The sequence below is a fragment of the Geotrypetes seraphini genome, chromosome 1, assembly GCF_902459505.1.
Source record: "Geotrypetes seraphini chromosome 1, aGeoSer1.1, whole genome shotgun sequence".
NCBI classification, from domain to species: Eukaryota; Metazoa; Chordata; class Amphibia; order Gymnophiona; family Dermophiidae; genus Geotrypetes; species Geotrypetes seraphini.
The window spans coordinates 147,701,727-147,724,593 of NC_047084.1; the positions used below are offsets into that span (position 1 = coordinate 147,701,727).

General features: G+C 45.2%; 1 protein-coding gene across 1 annotated transcript in view; it reads right to left on the bottom strand.

The window, feature by feature from the left end:
- Positions 1-10,857, bottom strand: part of TBC1D9 (TBC1 domain family member 9) — a 198,260-nt gene extending 187,403 nt beyond the window's left edge. Inside the window, exon 1 of the mRNA XM_033939755.1 lies at positions 10,716-10,857. Coding sequence (XP_033795646.1) covers positions 10,716-10,842 — 127 coding nt within the window. The 5' untranslated portion in view covers positions 10,843-10,857. The remainder of the gene's footprint in view (positions 1-10,715) is intronic.
- Positions 10,858-22,867: the final 12,010 nt, after the last annotated feature.

A 22,867-nucleotide genomic window follows, 5' to 3' on the forward strand; every position in this document is an offset into this window, starting at 1 on the left:
CGCCCCTTACAGCTCCCCATTCATCGCAGCCACCGAGTGCCGAGGCCCCGGCCCTCGCAATGCCCCACCATTGGCTGGTCACACGGGCCATCGTCCTCGTTGGTCCTCTGCTCGTCTGGTCTCGCGAGCTTCCTGGTGCAGCTAAAGCGAAGGGCTTGGAATGGACATCACCGAAGTTAGCCAGGATGCACAGCCTACCTATACATCTCCACAACAGAATCCCAAGTGCGCATGCTCACGTAAAAAATGGAACACGTAAGTAGGAGTGCGCATGCGTGCTTAGGGTTTTATTATATTAGATATATAAAATATCTGGCCAAAGCTGTATAATTTTTTTTTTTTTTTTTAAAGCAGTCTCAAGGACAATAAATCGAGGGGAAAGGGAGCTTTTTTCCCCTTGCTGAAACAGACAGCTCCCAGGTAAAAGTTATAGATAACTTTATAATACTTGCTGTACACCAGGGCTTCCCAAGTCCTGTCCTCGAGATCTACTGGCAGGCCAGGTTTTCAGGATATCCACAATGAATATGTATGAGAGAGAGATTTGCATATCAAGAAGGTAGTGCAGGCAAATTTCTCTCATGCATATTCATTGTGGATATCCTGAAAACCTGGCCTGCCAGTAGATCTCAAGGACCAGACTTAGACAGCCCTGCTGCACACAGTCTTGAGTGAATTTCTTAAAGAGGCTGGATATAAATCCAAACAAAAACAGAACACAGTATACAGAAAATATATACAATCAATTCTTGTAGGAAATACCTCCAAGGTTCAGCATCAAGACAGAGCTAGGAGGAGATCTTACACTGTGAAGACTAAGACTACATATGGTGCAACATACAATTGCTATAAGAACCAACGCACAAGAGCCCCTATCCTTTTGGAAGTGGAGAAATCAGCTCCATGTTCTGGCTGCCTGGGAGAACCACCTTAGGAGGTTTGTGCTATGATCAGGGACCAAAAAGAGTCCTGGTTCCTGATATTGTTGATAATGGGAATTGCTGGGTTACCTTTGGGGTGGTGGGAATTGTTGGGTTACCTTTGGGGGGGTGGAAAATGTTACATATAAACTTTGGTGACTGGAATATTCTTTGTTTTTCAATTGGATTGGCTATGGCTTTGTGTACTGTTTTGACCTTCAAGCTGTGTGGTGTTCCCTTTGTTATCAATAAAGTTTGTTTGAAATTAAATGTAATCCCTTTAAGACTTGAACAATAAAGATATTGGATTCAAATGTAAAAAAAAAAAAAAGAACCAACACATAAAATGAACAGTAGTACGTTCCAGCATATTCACAACCACGGCTCAAAAGATTAGAGCAGACTAATATAGCTCTGGTAGCAGGTCTCTTGAACATTGAGAGGAAAAAAAAAAAAAGAACCCAGGAAGACACTTTTTCTAAAAAAAATATTTTATTAGGTTTCACATTAGTAAACAATGTACAATCATCAATAAGAAGATAAAGCCAACTGGCCTAACAAGAGAAACTAGAAAAAAATAAAACAAACAAAATAGTACCGAAAACTTTCACCACCAAGTGAGGAGAACAGCCGATATTCAAGAGGTGTCCCCCCCCCTTGCCAAGTACAGTCCGAAAGATACTAGGCCCAAAGCAGCCATACAAGTGCCACACTGAGAGAAACCCATTTTTGGTTTTACCCCTTTCCTACCTTGCCAACTCCCTTCCCACCACCCTGTGGTTTCCGCCAGAGGCAACAATGTCCAACTAAAGGTGGACACACAGGGTCTACGCTACAGATGGGCAAGAAAGAAAATCATGCCATAAGGCCCAATAAATCTTCTTCTGGGCTCTACAATCTCTGCGCTCTCCCCTCAATTTCTCGCATGGAGCCCACCCAGGCCCTTGAAACTGGCAAACTCATCCATCCAGAACAGAGGACATACCGCTTAGCCAACAAAAGACCAATAGCGAGAGGCCCTGTGCAGTCAGATCTCCCTCGTGTCCCAGCACTAAGATTTTATAGGACCAGTGAAAGGACCACTGCACCACGCCCTGCAGGATATCCAAGATACTATTCCAATAGGTACCCAGCTCCTCACAAAAAAAAAAAAAAAGACCAAAATATGTAAGAGCAAACACTCCTCACACTTGCAGCAAACACACTCCTCAGACTCGCATACACCTGCGCGGACCCTCTGACATCTAGAAATATAGGCTCTGTGCAAAATCTTAAACGGCATTTCCTGTAGCAGAGCATTCCGAGACCGCTTGGTCGCATTGGCGAAGCACTCTTGCAGGAACCTGTCGGAGAGCTCCTCCCCAAGGTCCGCAGACCACAGCCGGGATAGAGAGGCCACATGGGGGGGGGGGGGGGGAAGCAAGCTCATCCAAGCTTACTATAAAAAGAGATGCTATTAAGAATGTCACGGGAACAAACTTTTTCCCCATCCCTGCCAAGTTCTTTTCCTGTCCCTGCCTCATTCCTGCAAGCTCCGTCCTCATCTGCACAAGCCTCAAACACTTTAAAATCATAAGTGTTTGAGGCTTGTGCGGTGGTTAAGGCAGAGCTTACAGGAATGTGGCAGTGGCAGGGACAGCGACAAAACCCAGGGGGGTTCAGATGGAGAAATTGAATTCCTGCGGGGAGTGTCATTCTCTATACTGTGCCACTCTATAAATCAAAATATAGTAAAAGCGAGCCAAGTATAGGACACACAAGTCATTGTGACATCACTGATGAGGTTGGCTCTTAGGCATTGAAGAAATGAGGCACTATGATGTCACAATACCAGCTCTGGTTATCAGAGGCTGAAATTTTTCACACTACAGTGGTACCTTGGATTACGAGCATAATCTGTTTCAGGAGCATGCTCGTAATCCAAAATGCTCATTTATCAAAGCGAGTTTCCCCATAGGAAATAATGGAAATTCGCTTTGATACGTTCCCACCCCCCCATGAGGTCAGGGCGCTGCTCCCCCCCCCCCCCCCCCGCGTGATCCGGCACCCCCCGCCCGACCAACTTTAACTCACACCCCCCCCCCGTCTGGCACGAGAACCGCTCCCCCCGCTCGAATCAACACCTCCCCCGCGAGAACAGGAACCCCCCACCTGACCAACTTTAACTCACCCCCCCTTTGGCACCGGCACGCAGCCCACAAGTGCCGGTGCCACTTTAAGATCTTCTTCTTCCCAGTCTCTGCCAGCTTTGAGCATGCATCTGCGCATGCTCAAGCCCTTCTAATTCTCCCTCTCGTCGAGATTCTCGGCGAGAGGGAGAATTAGAAGGGCTTGAGCATGCGCAAATGCATGCTCAAAGCCGGCAGAGACTGGGAAGAAGATCTTCAAGCGGCACTGGCACTTGTGGGCTGCGTGCCGGTGCCAAAGGGGGGGGGTGTTAAAGCTGGTCGGGTGGGGGGTTCCTGTTCTTGCGGGGGGGGGGGGCCGATTCGAGCGGGAGGGGGCCATGCCGGTTATCGGGGGGTGCTCGCAAATAGAGTCACTCGGTTTGCGAGACACGTTTTATGAGAATGTTTTGCTCGTCTTGCAAAACACTCGCAAACTGGGTTACTCGCAAACCGAGGTTTGACTATTTATTTATTCAGTTTTCTATACTATTCTCCCAAGTAGAAAATGACATGGGGACAAATTTTTTCCTCGCATAACTCATTTTCCTGTCCCATCCCTGTGAACTTTCTTTCCTGTCCCATTCCTGCAAGCTCAATCCTCATACACTTTAAAATCATTAGTGTTCGAGGCTTGTGTGGTTAAGGCAGAGCTTACAGGAATGGGGCAGGGACAAAACTCACGGAGACAGGATGGGGAAATAAGAGTTCCTGCGGGGACGGGGCAAAATTTGTCCCCGTGTCATTCTCTACTATTAAGTGCCAACAAGAGGCAAACATTGTCTGAAGCTGCCAGCTCAATAGGACAGGCACATCACTGACAGAGGAAGACACCACCACAAAACAGACAATAGCCGAGAGCGAGAAGAAACTGAAAAGCAAACAGAAACAATCAAATTGCCACCAGAAGCACATGTGCTTAAAAAGCCAAACATCCACTTTTTTTTTTTAAACATACTCAGGAAAATTAAAACTGAGGCAAAGATCTATCGTCCTCAAAAACCGTGCCAAAAAGACAATGTTCAGAACTGCTGATTCGACAGCATTGAGGGTTGAGCGCTCCCTATCACTTGCTGACTATTGAAACCAAAAGAAAAAAAACAAGTTACTTGATAGCTGCAGGAAAGGAAAACTGCAAGACTGCAAAAAAAAAAAGAATACAGAGCCAAAGGAAACGAAAAAGGGCGTAACTTACCCGAGACAAAATAACTGACCTACATACTTACCAGCAGAAGTCTGTCACACAGGAAAAAACAAAAACAAACATTTCAGCTGACAACTTTTGTAGCTTCACCACAGGAATAAAGTGTGTATGTGTGCAGGTGGGAGGGGGGGGGGGCAGACACTCCGCAAGTGTCACCTTAGAGGGGCATAATCGAAAGGGACGTCTAAGTTCGTTTACATCCATCTCACAAGTCAAAGTTAGAGCCTAAGACACATTTTCGAAAGATACATCCAACTTTTTTTTACTTTCGAAAATTGTCTAATTATATGTCCTGCCAATCTGATCATCCAAGCCGCTAAATCATCCATCTTTATACCACATTTCCGTCCAACTTTCCGTCCAAGTCCAAAACGCCTAGAACAAGCCCTGTTGGACATGGGAGGGGTCTGCAAAGTGATGGACTTCACACCCAGACATGCCACCTAAATAGTGGGGTACCTTACAGGGCACTGCTGTGAACTTCACAAAAAGGGTGCCATGGCTTCTCCTCACTACAGCTCCCTTATAGGTGACGGTGAGCCCCCCCAAACCACCTCCAGAATCCTAGACCCACTTATCTACCACCCCAATAGCCCTTATGGCTTCAGGAGCCACTTATATGCCAGTACAAAAGGGTTGGGGGGGGGGTGGGTGTATAGGGCAGTGCACATGTTTCAGTATCAATGCAGTGATAATAGGGGCTTATGGGCATGGGTCCTCCTCTCCATGGGTCCCTAACCCACCCCCAAGATGGCTTAGGCTGCCTCTGTGCTGGACGACTAGGCTTTCCTATGCCCAGCTGCCAGGTGATAATGGTCTGTAGGCAGAAATTTAAAGTTGTGAATGAAACTTTTATGGGGGGGTTGGTGATCACTGTGGTAGTGTGTGGGGGTCTGCGTTATGTGTTTTCAGTGCTTATCTGGTGACTTAGACCATGTTTTAAATGGTCTAAGTCACAACGTCCAAGTTCCATTGATCCTGGGCTGTATAACTTTCGGTTATAAATGCTGTACGACTAAGTCTAAACCGGTCCACGTCCCGCCCAACTCCCGCCCTTGACACGCCTCCCGAAACGCCCCGTTTAGCGGCACTATGAAGGCCTAGGTCATTTAGAAATACGTCCAAAATCCGTTTTTATTTTCAGTGCTTGGACGTTTGAGAAATGTTCGTCCAAGTGCCGACTTTGGCCGGTTTTTGGATGTTTTTCTCTTTCGATTATGAGCCCCTTAGCTCATATCTTCACAGAAAGTGATCACAGCACACCCAGGATAACCTCCTGCTCCACTGACACCCAAAAATTATATACCACTTAGAACTGTCAGAAGCTGTAGTGGCATATCAAATTTTAATAAACAAACATAAATCTAATCGGGAGCTATTTCAAAAGTACCAAGGGAGAAGCTGCATGGTCCGTCCACCATCCGATTAGAGGAAAAAAAAAATACTGAACATTCTAAGCTGCATGATACTTTAAGGGGCAAATCACTTAAACAAGGGAGTGTGTGTGGCGCAGCACCCTGAGGTTATGGGTTCAGCCCCACACTGCTCTGTGTGACCCTGGGCAAGTCACTTAATCCCCTCCCCCCCTATTTCTCCAGGTACGGTATATAGATAAGACTTGTGAACCCGCCGGGATAGAGCAAAATGCTCAAGTAGCTGAATAAAATTTGTGTAAACCAGTCTGAGCATCCCTGGGAGAACAGTATAGAAAATTGAATGAATAAATAAAATAAAAATTCTCTTTCCCTCTCCATCCCTGGTAGATGTTAAAGAACGGCAATTTGCTCAACTGTATCTTGGAGGCCGAGTCCACAACCAAATGTAGGCTACCACTCTCCAGGAAGAGATGCTGATTAGGTCATACACACTGCATCCGTTAGAGAGCCTGACTCGAAGTGTGCCACCTGACATACCTCCAGGGTCTCCCAGAGCAGCAGCGGTGGTGCACGGCTAGCAGACGCAGGCTCAGAACAGGCTTATTTGTGGCCTGCTCCGCCAGGGACTTCCCTCTGCCACATCAGTGATGACATCACTGATGATGTAGCAGAGAGAAGCTCTAGCAAGGAAGGCTATGAACAAGCCTGTTCAGTGCCTGCTGCTCTAGGAGACCCTGAAGGTATGTCAGGCCTTACCGGTGAGAGGGGTATGGGACTGATAATCAATGTTTGATTTGGTGGGGGGAAATAAATCGATTAGAATCGATTCACCAAAGAGAATTGGCGAATTGATTTGAATCGGGCAGCACTAATCTGTAGTGCCAAGGAGCCTGGTCAATAAGATAACTCAGCTCTTCTTTTCTAAAATCAGGGTCACCACTGGCAAGTCATCACCTGTCCCCAGATCTCCAGCTTCCCCTCTGAAGAGAAAGCCTGAAGTATGGCTTCTGAATAGAGAGTTGCACGAGAATGGGATTGTTGGGAATCCTGTGGCATCCACGGGGATCCCTTCCAGGCTCACAGGGATCCTATGGGAATGCAGTTCCTCTGGTGCTCTCATAGGACCAACCTTTGACGATCTGGCAATCACACTCTCTAACAGGTCACCAGCAATGGTTACTATATGCTACCAGTGGCTGACCCAGAAGCCTTCCTTCTGATGCATTTGGGTTTTGAGTCAGAGGAAAGACTTCCAGGTCAGCCACCAGCAGCATGGTAGAGAGGAATGTTAAGAGGGAGACAAAGGCATAGTAAGGGGGGGGTGGCAGGTGGGTGCCAGCACCTCTTTGCCCCCCATGCCATGCTCACACCCTCCCTTCCCCCAACCCCATATGGGGCCTATATAATCTTCATCAGCATGAGCAAATTCTCTGGCCTGCTGCTCGCGCCAGCCTAGCTCCCTTCTGAAATCACTTCCGGGTCGCTGAGGGAAAGCTAGCGTGAGCAGCAGGCCTGAGAAATGCTCATGCTGGTGAAGATTTAAAGAGGTATGGGGTAGGTAAGGGAGGGCATCTCCTACTCTTGCTACGCCAACATTGGGAGAAATGTTAGATAGTGGTAGAGGCAAGGGAGGGACAGTGGTGGAGGGAAAGGAGGGAGAGATGTGGCATGGTGCTGGAGAAGGGCGATAGGAGAAATGTTGGGCATGGAGGCTGGTAGGGAGGGACCCTCCTGCTCTTTTCAATATGCACTGAATCTAAAAGCACCAGATCCAAGTCGCATATTTCTGCAGTGAAAATTTACAGTACACCCTCAGATGGCGGCAGATCTCCTCAACTTAACCACCATTTGCAAAATGCAGCCTCCTATAAAAGGTGATTGAGCAACCAATGGGCTTCTATCCCTTACCAAGGCACTCTCAAAACAGAAAAACAGCCTCCAGTGAGGAAGACTCTTAAAGAGCCACTCGTTCTGGGTGACCACATGCATACACTATGCTAAGCTAGTTAAACCACAAGCCACAGCCTTATCTGGCCTTAGTAAACAAGTACCATCACCTTTCACTACCACCATTCACATAAAAACAGGATGTGTTCTATTAAAAACACACTGAAATGCTCTAGTCTAAACTTTTTCAAGTTGTAGAAACTGCATTTGTTTTGAAGGAAAGGAAATGTGGAAAGAAAAAAAAAAAAAAAATTCTTATTGTAACCCGCATAGATTCCTTGATAGATTTCAATCCTTCACACCCTACTCCTCTGCCCTCCAACCCATCCCGCTGATTAACTAACTGTATCCATGACATCCTGTTTGTCTTTGGGAAGCAGAGCCGAGATTGTGATGTCAAAATGCCTCATTCCACCAATAAGAGCCAACCTCATCAGATGATGTCACATTGGCTTCATTGTCCTGTACTCCTCTCTGCCCTCCAACCCCATCCCGCTGATTAATCGTTCCCCTTAATCATATCCATGACATCCTGTCTTGTCTGTCTTGCCTGTTTAGATTGTAAGCTCTTCCGAGCAGGGACTGTTTTCTTACTCTTTGCGACTCTGTGCAGCAGCGCTGCTTGCGTCCGGTGGCACTATAGAAATAATTAATAGCAGTAGTGGTAGAATTGCGGTATATAAAAAGACACTATTGTATTAAATGCACCAAGATCGAGACAACCACAGTAATCATGACACTAACCACAAAACTTAAGAGGATGGACAGAAAAGATTCTGGATACAGGAGGAAAGAGCACATGCTTGACACAAGAATGTTGGGCATGGAGTGGGGGGGGGGGGGGAGGGAGTTGTTACTATAGGAACATAGTAAATGACAGCAGATAAAGACCTGAATGGTCCAGTTATTCTCACATAGTCAGGACAAAGAGATGATCAGACAACTGAAAGCCATTCGTCTTCTCCAAATATTGGAGCAAGAGATTCTCCTGACGTCCAATTTGAGAATGGGCTAACTTTAACACAAGTCATGCTCTTATGAATGGAATTGGTAGATATGAATTGCTTATTTACGCTTTCCAAAAATACTAGAACTAGGGGGGCATGCAGTGAAGCTACTAAGTAGTAGTAGATTTAAAACAAAATGGAAAAAAAACACACACAAAACTATTTCTTCACTCAACGTGTAATTATACTCTGGCATTCACTGCCAGAGAATGCAGTGAAAGGAGTTAGCTTAGCAAGGTTTAAAAAAAGACAATGGTTTAGACAATTTCCTAAAGTCCGTAAGCCATTAAGATAGACTTATTCTAGGGATGGGCAGCACGAAGTCTGTTTTACTCTTTGGGATCTAGCCAGGTACTTGCAACCTGGATTGGCCACTTTTGAACAGGATACTGGGCTTGGACCTTTGGTCTGTCTCAGCATAGCAACTCTTATGTTCGTATGCTATTTTAGCATAGGTTCTCCACTTTATGCAACAGTCCTTATGCTAAAATAGAATGACTTGAGCTACTGTTAAGGAGGTTATTGATAAATACCCTCCTTAAAGGAGACAGCAAAGAGGAAAAAGATGGGTAATGGTGGTTAAGATGAGGGAAAGAAAAAGCTGTAGATGCCATAAAGGAGGTTGAAGAGTAGATGTTGAGGAGTTAAATCCTAGTGTAGAAAGAACTAAACAGAAGTAAGCCTAGGAGGTAGAGATCAATGTACGAGATGGATATAGGGAGGAAAAATGAGGAGAGAGTAGTAGTATCGAACTCAACTCTCCAGAAGACAGAGGAGAGCAGAAACCAGAGACAGACCAAGACCAACACGATTCCTGAGTAAACAGGAAATTGTATCAGTAAGGTGGGACGCGGTCGACGGAAGGCCCTGAAGCAGGCCTCGTTGAATCACTGTTGGGCAAGGTAAAATTAAAAGTGCTGTGGTGGGGTTGAGGGAGGGAAAGGGAGAGCACAGACGCCAGACTTGAAGCAGCACGGGGAGGAGGTTTGAGTCAATCAGCAAATTATGCATTTTTTAAGGCTTAATATTGTAATGCATTAATTGTGTTAAAATCAAATAAATATGCAGCCCTAATATATGTATATTTCTTTCATTGGCACATTCTGTACTTTGATGTTCTACATTCTAAGCATGTGACAGACCAGGTATTGTTTACTAAACATCACCATTCAGAAGTTTCATGTTATCTTATTTTACTTTCCCCCAGTAGATGAATTGATGTTCTAACCTAGAGCCACCTTCAAAATGATGTCAGAATCCTATTCTAGTGCTTAGGGGGGGTGTCAAGCTACCATATTAAAAAAAAAAAAAAAAAAAAAAAGCCCTTATATGGGAGCTTGAATCCCAATAACAGCACCATTTTGAAGGCAGCAGCTATCAGGGGATCCATGGGCTGAGTCATGCAGATAGACTGCCTGGCAAGAAGGGAGTAAATGTAGAGGGGGGAAACCCAATGTGAAGTGAAACACACCAAAAGCAGAACTTGGCTCAGTCCCTTGAGCCAGCCCTGCTGAGACAAGAATTAAAAGACCATGTTTCCATTAGCTGCTGATCTGGTGCTCCAGGTGCATTTCACCTTGAACAGCATTATCTACCATGCAAAGGCGGTCCTGGAGTGTCCCACCCGCACCTAAACTTCAAAACAAGAGAACCCCCCCCCCCCCATTGGGCTCTGTCCAGCACCTATTGTGGGTGACACCAAATGCAAGTTGGCATCCTCTCAAACCCACCAAAAGGGTGAGATAGTTGGGACATGTTATGGTTTTGTTTGAAAGGGCATGTCTAGTTGTAGACTCTAAAGCAGTGGTTCCCAACCCTGCCCTGGAGAACCACCAGGCCAGTCGGGTTTTCAGGATCGCCCTAATGAATATGCATGGAGCAGATCTGCATGCCCGTCACTTCCATTATATGCAAATCTCTCTCATGCATATTTATTAGGGCTAGCTGGTGGTCCTCCAGGACAGGGTTGGGAACCACTGCTCTAAAAAGAACCCCTAGAAAGGGGGCGGGGTGTAAATAAACCCGGGTTCAGGTCACTTTGCAGCCCCCCCTCAGACACAGTGCCACCGCCATCATCTCTCCCCCCCCCACCTTACCCGCCAGCCCGCCGCCGCCTCCTCCGTCTCCGTGGCCCTTCCTCCTCTGCAGAACGAAGTAAGGGTTGGCCCTCTCCGTGATCCACAGGGCGTTAGCCAGCAGCACCTCCTCGGGACTGACCCACATGGTCTCGCGGCTCCCCGAATAAAATAAATAAATAAAAAAAATCACAGCCTCTCTCTATCCTCTCGCTTAGCGCGGGCTGCTTAGCAAGGGACCGGCACCGCGAGCAACCGAGTCACCGCCACGGCTAGACAAGGCGGCGGCGGCGGCAGCAACCATCAACTAGATTCCTCCGAGCGCGAGCCGGTCCCCTGCGCTCGGCTCTGCGTGATGTCATCCCCGTAGCGCGAGCCGGCCCCCTTTGCACCTGCCGCTCAGGCACCACAGAAGCAGCCGCACGCCGGCGACGTAATCCTTCGACGGAGCGTGGAAGCGCGCCCGCCTACCCCCGTGATGTAATCCTTCGAATTACCTCAGCGCTCGAGCCGGTCCTCGACTCGCCCCGGACACCACGGGAACGGCGCGGCACAATCTTAGGGGGGGGAAGAGACGGGACTGAGCCTGGACAACAGCTTATTGGGCCTTCCCGCCTCCGCAGCTCCAATTAAAAAAGAAAGTTTCAGAAGGTGCAGTGCTAGAGAGAGATGACAACCCAAATTAAAAAAAGGTGCATGCTTTTTGCATCTCTTGAGCGGGTCGCAGGATTCACCAGGTTAAAAAAAACAAAACCAGCCCACACCTGGGCGGGAATACATGACCTTGCAGCCCCAGATTCTAAAACCCAACCACCAAGCCAGCCAGCTCCAGCCAAATCACCCAAGGGATGCTTTCTCAGGTCAAGTGTCAGGATATTTAGGTAAACCATTCTTGCACAACTCCTTGCCACCTTACACACCTACCCGTACAATTCGCAGTCCCAAAATTATACCTTCCTAGGCCAAATTCAGACTACATAATACAACAACAAAAAACAAACAAACAAACCACCTGCAGACCTCTTCCATTATCAGACATTTTGAATATAAAACTTTGCAAAACATTCCAAACCCTGTGCTTTCCTATTATGTCTTAGAATAGAAAAATATTGGTAATGCTCAAGAACATAAGAATTGCCACTGCTGGGTCAGACCAGCAGACCACTCTGTGGCGGTCCTTGGGTCAAAGACCATTGCCCTAACTAAGGCTAGCCTTACCTGCATACATTCCAGCTCAGCAAGAGCTTGTCTGACTGTCTTGAATTCCTGGAGGGTGTTTTCTCCTATAACATCCTCTGGAAGAGCGTTCCGGTTTTCTACCACTGTGGGTGAAGAACTTTTACGTTAGTACGGAATCTATCCCCTTTTAACTTTAGAGAGTGCCCTCTCGTTCTTTCTGCCTTGGAGAGGGTGAACAACCTGTCTAAGTCTAGAACATTCAGATAACATATGATGGTAACCTTTCAAATGATTGGGCTTAGCACACCCAATTAGCCATAGTCAAGGAGTTTGCTCAATATTGGGATTGCTCATCACCCACAGAGTTGGCTCTTATGTCCCAGAATACCTGCCTGGGAGTACCCACTAGCATCCTGCAAAAATTCAGGCTCATGACTTTGTTTGTTTCCAGCGCAAGTGTCATCTTCAAATTCACCTGCTTCTGCTTCAAAACCTTAACTGGTTCATCCCCGATATACCTGTCACACCACTTTGCGTTCCCAAGTACCAACCGCACATGCAATGTCTATCTGTTTGCCTACCCATCTCCAAAGGGATGCATCTACAGGAGATTCCTTGACAGAACTCTCTCTTTCCAAGCTGGCAAATGGAATGATTGCCTTACCTCCCTCATCTGCTCCATCCTACCAATCCTTCAGGAAATCTCTCAAATCTTACCTCTTCGATAAATTTCTCTAACCCCTTCCCTCCCGGCCAAACGGACCAAACTTTAACCACCTCTCCTCCTCCCTCGGTCTTTCCCTTTCCTCCGGCTTCTCCTTCCCCTCTCGGTACTCTCCTGTAATTGAAACTGATTACCATTATCATTGACAATTAATTCTCTGTATCTTCGCTGTATATGTACAGTCTCTTGCATTGTGAACCGCTCTGAACTGTTTGTGGTATTGCGGTATACAAAAATAAAGTTATTATTACACACATCCCACTGCAACCCAACTTGTCTACCCAGCTGTTAATCACACTTAAATAAGAAAACCACTCTTCTAAACGCCATATACAATTCTGAGTGGTTTACAACCCACAAAGAAATACTCAAAAAACAAGAGTATAAATAAGATTGAGTAAACATGAAACTATTGCATTAATAAACAAAACCATGAATAAAAAACAAGACAGGGGATATGCAGGAAGCTAAGGCTCAAATCTTATAGCCTAGCAAAGGACAGAAAAAAAGTTTTGAAAAAAAAAAATGGATTCTCCTAAAAACTATTAAGTTGGCTTTAAACACAGAATAAGATTATAATAACAACAATAGCCTTACTGGGTCAGACCAATGGTCCATCAAGCCCAGTAGCCAATTCAGGTCACTAGTACCTGGCCAAAACCCAAGGTGTAGCAATGTTCCATGCTACCAATACAGGGCAAGCAGTGGCTTCCCCCTTGTCTCTCTCAATAACTGACTATTGACTTTTCCTGCCAGGAACTTGTCCAAACCTTTCTTAAAACCAGCTACGCTATCCGATTTTAGTGCATCCTCTGGCAAAGAACTCATACTAGTTGACCTGCAGCTGTGAAGGATCTTTTACAGTTTTGAGAAGGCTATTGACTTAAGGTCTTGTATCTTTAGAAGATCCTGTCCCTATTTAAAAGGGAGTATACTTTGGGTCTTCTCTGGCTAAGGTGAACAAAGACAAGCAAAATCCAACGGGTCTGCAGTGAATATCAGGTAGCCAAGAGCAAAACAAGGAAAACTGCAGACCAGATGTACACGATGCAGGCACTTTATTCAGTCAGAAATTTTGCATAGTGAACAATCCACTTTTTCCTTAGGGAAATGGGGATCCAACACGGGCCGTGTTTCGAGCAACAAATCTTCCTCAGGGATCCCAAGTGGAAGAGTGGATAGTTAACAAAGTCTGGTGACCTGAGCAAGTGGCGGAAAAATTCTCTGAAGCAAAAAGTGTCTCGTAGCAGTGCTGGCTAAAGATTCAAGCTTGATGGCTCTAAAACTTAGGCACTGCTTTAAAGAACAGGGTCAAAAACCAAATCTGCACTGATGAATTCAGCAACTAGAGAAGACAATGGATTATAATTCATCTCATGTTTAATTCAAGAGCCAAGTTACTTGGCCTATGCTGATTGCCTGTAAAGTTGCATCTTTTGGGGTACATTGCTAGCTTTCAGTCTAGTTATTCTACAAGTTGTCTTTCATACACATTAGGAAAAAAAATTTGCAACTGCAAAGAAGTATAATGTAGCCATATACTGTACTTAGCAGCTTAAGCTTCCTGGGGAAGCAAAAAAGAAGATTCCAGTCAAGACAGGATTTGCAAAGGAAGGGAGGAGTGTGTATGGCAAAGGAAAATAAAGTTTAACAACCCAATCTGCAGCCAGATCACACACTACTAGGCCAGTGAAAAGATAAGAGTTAGAAAAACCAATGAGAAGGGCAACTTAAGGTCATTGAGACTGTATGGACTGGATCCTACCTGAGTATTAGCAGAGGCAGTCAGTAATGAATTAGATTCAAACAGCGAGGCTGCCAGGACTGAGAAAAAAAACCCCAACAACCCACCCCACTACAATTCTTACTACGTGAAAAATAAGCCAAGACAGCAGCAGTACAGATGCAGAAAGGACAGGAGATTTAGGATGTAGAGAGGCCATAAAATGTAGTTGTAGTGATGAAGCCATTAGGACAGTAAATCAAGAGCAGCCTAAAAAAAGCCAGACATGAGCAATGTTGTACTAAAAGTCAGGATTTATAGTTATTAGAGAAGGATAAAAGGCAGAGCGATCAAGGATGACAGAGTGTAACATGGCAAAGATGAAGTCCCAGAGCGACAAAGCCCGAGAAGAGAACGCTGCAGCTGAAAGGATGTGCAGCACCATAGTTTTGTGGCTTTGAGAAGAGTCATATCCTGCTCATGTGGATAAGTGACAAAATACAGGATTCCCCTGGTAGGTTACAAAAAGGTTAACGTCAGGATGCTATATATATATATATATATATAAAAAAGCTAATAAAAAGTTTAATAGAAACATGACGCCAGATAAAAACCCATCTAGTCTGCCCATCCGCATCAACCATTATCTCTTTCTCTCTCCGAGAGATCCCACGTGCCTATCCCAGGCCCTCTTGAATTCAGACGCAGTCTCTGTTTCTACCACCTCTTCTGGGGGACTGTTCCACGCATCTATCACCCTTTCTGTAAAAAAGTATTTCCTTAGATTACTCCTAAGCCTATCGCCTCTTAACTTCATACTACGACGTCTCATTCCAGAGCTTCTTGTCAAATGAAAGAGGCTTGATTCATGGGCATTTACACCGCATGGATACTGCCAATCACTATCCTATACTCCACAAGAGCCACTAATTTGAGAAACTTAGCTGCTCCAGCCATGTATTGTTTTCTCCTGGGGAAACTGCACACACACACAAAAAGTCCCATTATTAATGTGTGCAGAATTAACAAAAAAGACCTTTATTCTACCCCCCAGAGCAGAGACCCACTAACTTTCTCCCTCAAATTCAACCCGCATCCCGATTGCCAAGGAGGGAGAAAATCTCCCAGCACTTCCAGCCATCTTCTGTCCCCCCCCCAAAAAAAAAGCTTAACAGCAAGCTTTCACCCCAGCTTTCTCTATCCCTTTCTCCAAGTCTTCCCCCCCAAGAAAAAGCCTTCAAACTAATCTCAATCCACCATCCCCCCAACACAATTTTTCAACCCCTCCTCCAGCTTAGTTTTACACTTTCTCTACTGCTTTTCTAAAAAGAAGTCAAAGTGTTTACAGTCTAAAACCATAACCTCCTCATGCTCTTACAGGATAAGGACTACTTCCTCCTCCTCCTCCTCTGCTGCTCATGGTCCAATGTCCAATTATTAATCTGAATTCTACAGCTGTACAATATCCTACACTGTTTACAACAGCAGTCAGAGTTAGGGTAGCAGCAAAGGGAAGGCACTGTTATCAGCACTGTGGACAGGGTTGATTTAACTATTAAGAGTTCACCTAGGGTAGCTACTAAGAGCATCTGTGGTCATATCCAATAGAACAAACAGCACAAACTAACGCCTAGCCTTAAATAGACCATTTAGGTCATTAAAATCATAAAATGGCATATTAGACATATGGAAAAGAGATGAAGCAAGGTATATTAATATAGTAAAACCTTGGATTGCAAGCAGCTTGGTTTGCATGTGTTTTGCAAGACAAGCATAACATTTGATTAAATTTTAACTTGATATACAAGCAATGTTTTGCAATACAAGTACATACAGTTACACGCATCACATCACAACTGAGCCAATGGTTCTCTCTGACGCTGCAGGAATGTAACGACTGTTCTAAATGAGCGCGGTCTTGCAATACAAGTACAGTCAAACTTCAGTGGTTTGCGAATGTTTTTTGTAAGATGAGCAAAACATTCTCGCAAATCATGCCTCGCAAACCAAGCATCGACTATTTGCGAGCCCCCCTGCAAACCGGCATGGTCCCCCCCCCATGCATCCAAACACAATCCGGCACAAAAAGGCCTTCTGGCTCCCACTCTCATTGAGATTCTCGGAGAGAGCGAGAGCCAGAAGGCCTTGACCATGCGCAGATGCTCAAGGCCCAGCCCAGGCAAGAGGCAGGATCTTTGGGCACCGGCACGTCCTGTACATTGGTGCCGGTGCCAGATCGGGGTAAGAGATTGTGTTTGGGCGGGTGTGGGGGGTGGAGCAGCACCGGTGGCCTCAGGGGTGGGGGGAACAAATCAAGCGAGTTTTCCTTACTTCCTATGGGGATTACTCGCTTTGGTTTACGAGCATGCTTTTGGAACAAATTATGCTCATAAACCAAGGTTCCACTGTACGTATAGTATTTTGTACTAAAGTTTTTGTGTTGTGGAACGAATCATCTAAGTTTACATTATTTCCTATGGGGAAATTCATTTTGCTATACGAGTGGTTTGGATTACAAGCATGCTTCTGAAACAAATTATACTCACAAACCAAGGTTTGACTGTACCATAAAATCCTCCTTTTATGTTGCAGGACCACTTTTGTGGAATGGTATCTCAGGAATAATTAAGGTGCTGCAAAAAGTGTTACAATTTAGGAAACTACTTAAAAAACGCATTTCTTTTATTAAAGCATTTGCAAAATTAAGGACTAAGGCAACACGAGATCTGTTTAAGATGTTAAGAGCTACCCGAGTAGGTTAATTATATTGGTTTTTGTCTTTTACAATTGATGTTTGTTTTATTATTATGTATGTTTTATTGGGAGCCGCATAGGTTTAAGTGGGCTATAAATAAATAAAAATAAAATGCAAAGAACAATCAGCGTGTACCATTAGCCACGGAGAGGACAGGCAATTTTCAAACAGCTTCCCAGATAAACGGATCAATGCTGGAAGCCTATCACAAGCGCCACCCAAAGCCACAGTCCTTGAACTCAAGGAAGAACTGCCACAGGGACAAAACAAGGCCATTAAGAACTTTCCAACAGTGGTATAGTAAGGAGGGGTAGCACCCTTCCCCTTGCCACACAAGCACCCCCCTTTCCCCATATCTCTTGTTGTTCACTGCCGCGAGCAACATCAACGTATTCCTCACGACACAAAAAAATAAACCCTTCTCTTTCCTCTGTTAAATCTTATTTCCTCTTTCCCTTTCCCTTCATAGGAATAAGGGTAAGACTTATAGTCCCACCAACCCCAGGGACCACTATTCATATATAGAGACCCATATAATCAGGACTTCACAACCAATCAAGATGACCTTTATTCTATGCAATCACTGTGGTGCTTTAATTCCAAGACATACTATTTGGAGGCTTAAGGCTTGCCCCATCTGTCTTCAACTTGCCAGTATTAAGGAGGAGCTCTGCAAACTTAAACAGGAATTGAATACAATTAAAGCAGCTTCCATCACTCCACAAAATCATACCAACTTACCACCTCTACCTCAAAGAATAAAACAGCCCAGGAATAAATGGGTCCCAGTAGGCTCAGGAAGACTGCAACATGTAACACAGAAACATCCACCTTCACTAATATTACCTCTACAGAATTCCTTCGCTCCACTAGTGCACTGCGATACTCAGGAAAACAGAAGGGAGGTGGGACTGGAACCAATGAAGGTAACTCAAGAGAACAAGCGCACCCTAAGTACAAATAAAAAAGCCAAAAACAGAAAACTATTACTGTTGGGGGATTCCATCATCAGAGGCATTAACTTTGGAACACAGGGCGAGGAGACCAAAATAGTGAAGTCTTCCAGGATCCTCAGCTACCAGGAGTTCCAGGCAAATACTGACTATAATTAAGGAAGAAACTAAGGATTTTAGCACTGATGTTGTTATCCATCTGGGAACAAATGACCTGGCCAACAACTCCACACTTGCAGCACAGAAAGCTTTTCGGGAGCTTGGTGAGGGCGTGAAACCTTTTGTAAAGACTTTAGCTTTTTCTGAAATACTGCCTGCATATGGAAAGGGAGAGCAAAGAGTAAAAAACACAGAGGACTTTAATAGATGGCTCAGAGCCTGGTATCATCAAGAAGGCTTCAGGTACATAGGAGGATGGGGAAATACATGGAAGGACAAGAAGCTATATTGCACTGATGGGCTACATATTACTACAGCAGGAAAAAGAAACCTTGCAGAGAAGTGTAGACAATATTTTTCTAGGCATTTAAACTAGAAGGTGGGGGTGGTGTATGTATGAAGGACAATTATAGAGACCACCCCCGGCAAAAGAAAAGATATGATAGTAGTAAAGGCTGCAACATAAGCAATATCAGCAACTCATTTCTTAGTATTGCAACGGAAAGTGAAACGACACAAAAATCCATACGAAAAAGGAGATCACTGAAAAATAGCTGGAAAGCGATGACCACAAATGCTCGCAGTCTAAGCAACAAAGTTCATGATCTGCAAGCCCTGATATTAGAGGCAGATCTAGATATTGTTGCTATCACAGAGACATAGTTCAGTGAATCATATGGATGGGATGTAAACATACCGGGATATAATCTTTTTAGGAAGGACAGAGATGGTCATAAAGGTGGAGGAGTAGCTCTCTATGTAAAGATCAATATCCAAGCGACCGAAATGCAAGGGACCTGGGGAGAGGAAGAAGCGATATGGATTGCTCTGAAAAGAGAAGATGGAACTTCTATCTACGTGGGTGTAGTCTACAGACCTCCGACTCAATCGCAGCAAATTGATAAGGTTCTGATAGTGGATATCCAAAAGTTTGGAAGGAAAGAGGAGGTTCTGCTGTTGGGAGATTTCAACCTGCCGGATGCGGACTGGAATGTTCCGTCTGCGGAATCAGAAAGAAGTAGAGATTGTGGATGCCTTTCAAGAGGCTCTGCTCAGACAAATGGTGACGGAACCCACAAGGGAAAAGCGATATTGGATCTGGTCCTCACAAATGGAGAGAATATCTCTAATGTTTGAGTGGGTGCTCACCTGGGTAGTAGCGATCAAACGGTTTGGTTTGATATAACGGCTAAAGTGGAGAGTGGCCGCACGATACTTAAAGTCCTAGATTTCAAACGTACGGACTTTAATGCAATGGGAAAGTACCTGAAGAAAGAGCTGTTAGGATGGGAGGACATAAGAGAAGTGGAAAGACAGTGGTCTAAGCTGAAAGGAGCGATAAAAATGGCTACGGACCTTTATATGAAGAAAATCAATAAAAACAAGAGAAAAAGGAAGCCGATATGGTTCTCCAACCTAGTGGCTGAGAAAATAAAGGCGAAAGAGTTGGCGTTCATGAAATATAAAAAAAAACCAAGAAGATGAGAGCAGAAAGGACTACAGGGTGAAACTGAAAGAAGCCAAGAGAGAGACATTTGGTGAAGGCACAGGCGGAAGAACAAATGGCTAAAAATGTAAAAAAGGGAGATAATTTTTTCAGATATATTAGTGAAAGGAGGAAGATAAAAAATGGAATTGCTAGGCTAAAAGATGCTGGGAACAAATATGTGGAGAGTGATGAGGAGAAAGCAAATGTGCTAAACAAATACTTCTGTTCTGTGTTCACAGAAGAAAATCCTGGAGAAGGACCAAGATTGTCTGGCAAAGTTATACGAGAAAATGGAGTAGATTCTGCGCCGTTCGGAGGAGGGTGTTTATGAGCAACTTGAAAAACTGAAGGTGGACAAAGCGATGGGACCAGACAGGATCCATCCCAGGATACTAAGGGAGCTCAGAGAGGTTCTGGCGAGTCCTATTAAAGACTTGTTCAACAAATCTCTGGAGACGGGAGTGATTCCTGGGGATTGGAGGAGAGCGGATGTGGTCCCTATTCATAAAAGTGGTCACAGGGATGAAGCAGGAAAGTACAGGCCGGTGAGCCTCACTTCAGTTGTTGGAAAAATAATGGAAGTGTTGCTGAAAGAAAGGATAGTGTACTTCCTTGAATCTAATGGGTTACAGGATCCGAGGCAACATGGCTTTACAAAAGGTAAATCGTGCCAAACGAACCTGATTGAATTTTTTGATTGGGTGACCAGAGAGCTGGATCGAGGACATATGCTAGATGTAATTTACTTGGATTTCAGCAAAGCCTTTGATACAGTTCCTCATAGGAGGCTGTTGAACAAACTTGAAGGGCTGAAGTTAGGACCCAAAGTGGTGAACTGGGTCAGAAACTGGCTGTCGGACAGACGCCAGAGGGTGGTGGTTAATGGAAGTCGCTCGAAGGAAAGAAAGGTGACTAGTGGAGTCCCTCAGGGTTCGGTGCTGGGGCCAATCCTGTTCAATATGTATGTGAGTGACATTGCTGAAGGGTTAGAAGGAAAAGTGTGCCTTTTTGCAGATGATACCAAGATTTGTAACAGAGTAGACACCGAAGAGGGAGTGGAAAATATGAAAAAGGATCTGCAAAAGTTAGAGGAATGGTAATGCCTGGCAACTAAAATTCAATGCAAAGAAATGCAGAGTAATGCATTTGGGGATTAATAATAGGAAGGAACCGTATATGCTGGGAGGAGAGAAGCTGATATGCACGGACGGGGAGAGGGACCTTGGGGTGATAGTGTCCGAAGATCTAAAGGCAAAAAAACAGTGACAAGGCAGTGGCTGCTGCCAGAAGGATGCTGGGCTGTATAAAGAGAGGCGTAGTCAGTAGAAGGAAGAAGGTGTTGATGCCCCTGTACAGGTCATTGGTGAGGCCCTACTTGGAGTATTGTGTTTAGTTTTGGAGACCATATCTGGCGAAAAACGTAAGAAGACTTGTGGCGGTCCAGAGGAGGGCGACGAAAATGATAGGAGGCTTGCGCCAGAAGACGTATGAGGAGAGACTGGAAGCCCTGAATATGTATACCCTAGAGCACATGTGTCAAACACAAGGCCCGCGGGCCAAATCCGGCCCGCCAGGCCTTGCAATGTGGCCCGCACCGCGCTGTCATCACTGCACGCCGCTGCGTTCCATCACAATGACGCGCGGTGACATAGGAGGCTTGTGATCTCGCCGGCCGTACTTGCTATCTATCTCCCCCCATCGACCGCCCCCCCCCCCAAGAACCTCCGACCGCCCCCCCCCAGCCGACCCACGACCCCCCTGGCCGACCCCCACAACACCCCCACCCCCCTTCCCCGTACCTTTCTGTAGTTGGCCTGACAGACGGGAGCCAAACCCGCCTGTCCGGCAGGCAGCCAACAACGGAATGAGGCCGGATTGGCCCATCCGTCTCAAAGCTCCGCCTACTGGTGGGGCCTAAGGTGCCTGGGCCAATCAGAATAGCATAGGAGGGTGGATAAGTGCCAGCACCTGGAGCCTCCCCCGCCCCCTTTACCATGCCACTGCCTAAGGTTCTTTTCTAATTCCACTATTTCTTTTTTGAAATGTAGTGATTAGAAGTGCACAAAGTATTTGAGGTGCAATTGCACCACAGAGCAGCAACATAAAGGTTTTACAACAGTCCTTTTTCTTTTCCATTGTTGTCCTGAAACTTTTCTAACATTCTTAGCTACTGCTGTACGCTAAGCAGAGGGTTTTAATGTGTCATCAGTGACCGCACCTAGGTCATTCCTGGGTAGTGTGGAACCTCAAATTACATAGCTGCTCCTATAATAATAATAATGGTTTATATACCGCAGGACCGTGAAGTTCTATGCGGTTTACAATGATTATAAATGTTACCTTGCATTTTCTCACATTAAATGTTATCTACTATAGTGCTTGGATACCTAATAGCGTAATAAAATAAGGTCCCTTTTGCAATTTTTCACAGTCCTCTTGTGATTTTAAGAACGTTGAATAATTGTGTCTTATCAGCACTGTTAAACATTACCAGAATTTAAGGACCTAGAGAAAACATGAAAATCCATGAGAACCAGGGAGACCGGGCTCAAACCCCCCCCAGTACAGCTGCTACCTCAGATTCCAGATGTCGATTGCAAGCCCTCCTAGTCGGCCAGACAGAGCAGGTGGTTTTTCTACAACCCACCTTGTGCAGCAACTGACAAAGCCACGCGCTTCCCAAAGCCAAACTCCCTCCCCTTAAATCTGAGCAGGACACCTGCTAGCCAACACGCTTTAATTTACCGAACAAACCAATCAAAGCTCGAGTTAGTCCCTCCCCATTTCTGATTTGCTACGTTCACTTCCCAAGTTCCAATTAAATCGGGTTTCCGTATAAACAACAACAAAAAAAAAACCGGCAACTTTAATTGCGGGGGCAATCAGACGGCTACAGATTAGTGCCTGTAGGCGCAGAAAAGTGACTCAAACCACTTTTCTTTTCTTTTTTTTCTTATAAAGAAAATGAAAGATTAACACAAGAGAACTGTTCTCGTATAAGATTCTTCCAAAAAGTGTTCCAAATATTTGCCACACAGGGCAGGGATTTCCCCCCGTCTGCAAAACCCCAGAACCCGAAAAGCCAAACAAAAACTGCAGACTGTGTACAAGAGGCAGGCAAATATTTATTGTACCAAAGTTAAAATGCGGTAATATAAAACCCTGTCTGGTAAAAAGGTTTTATATTACCG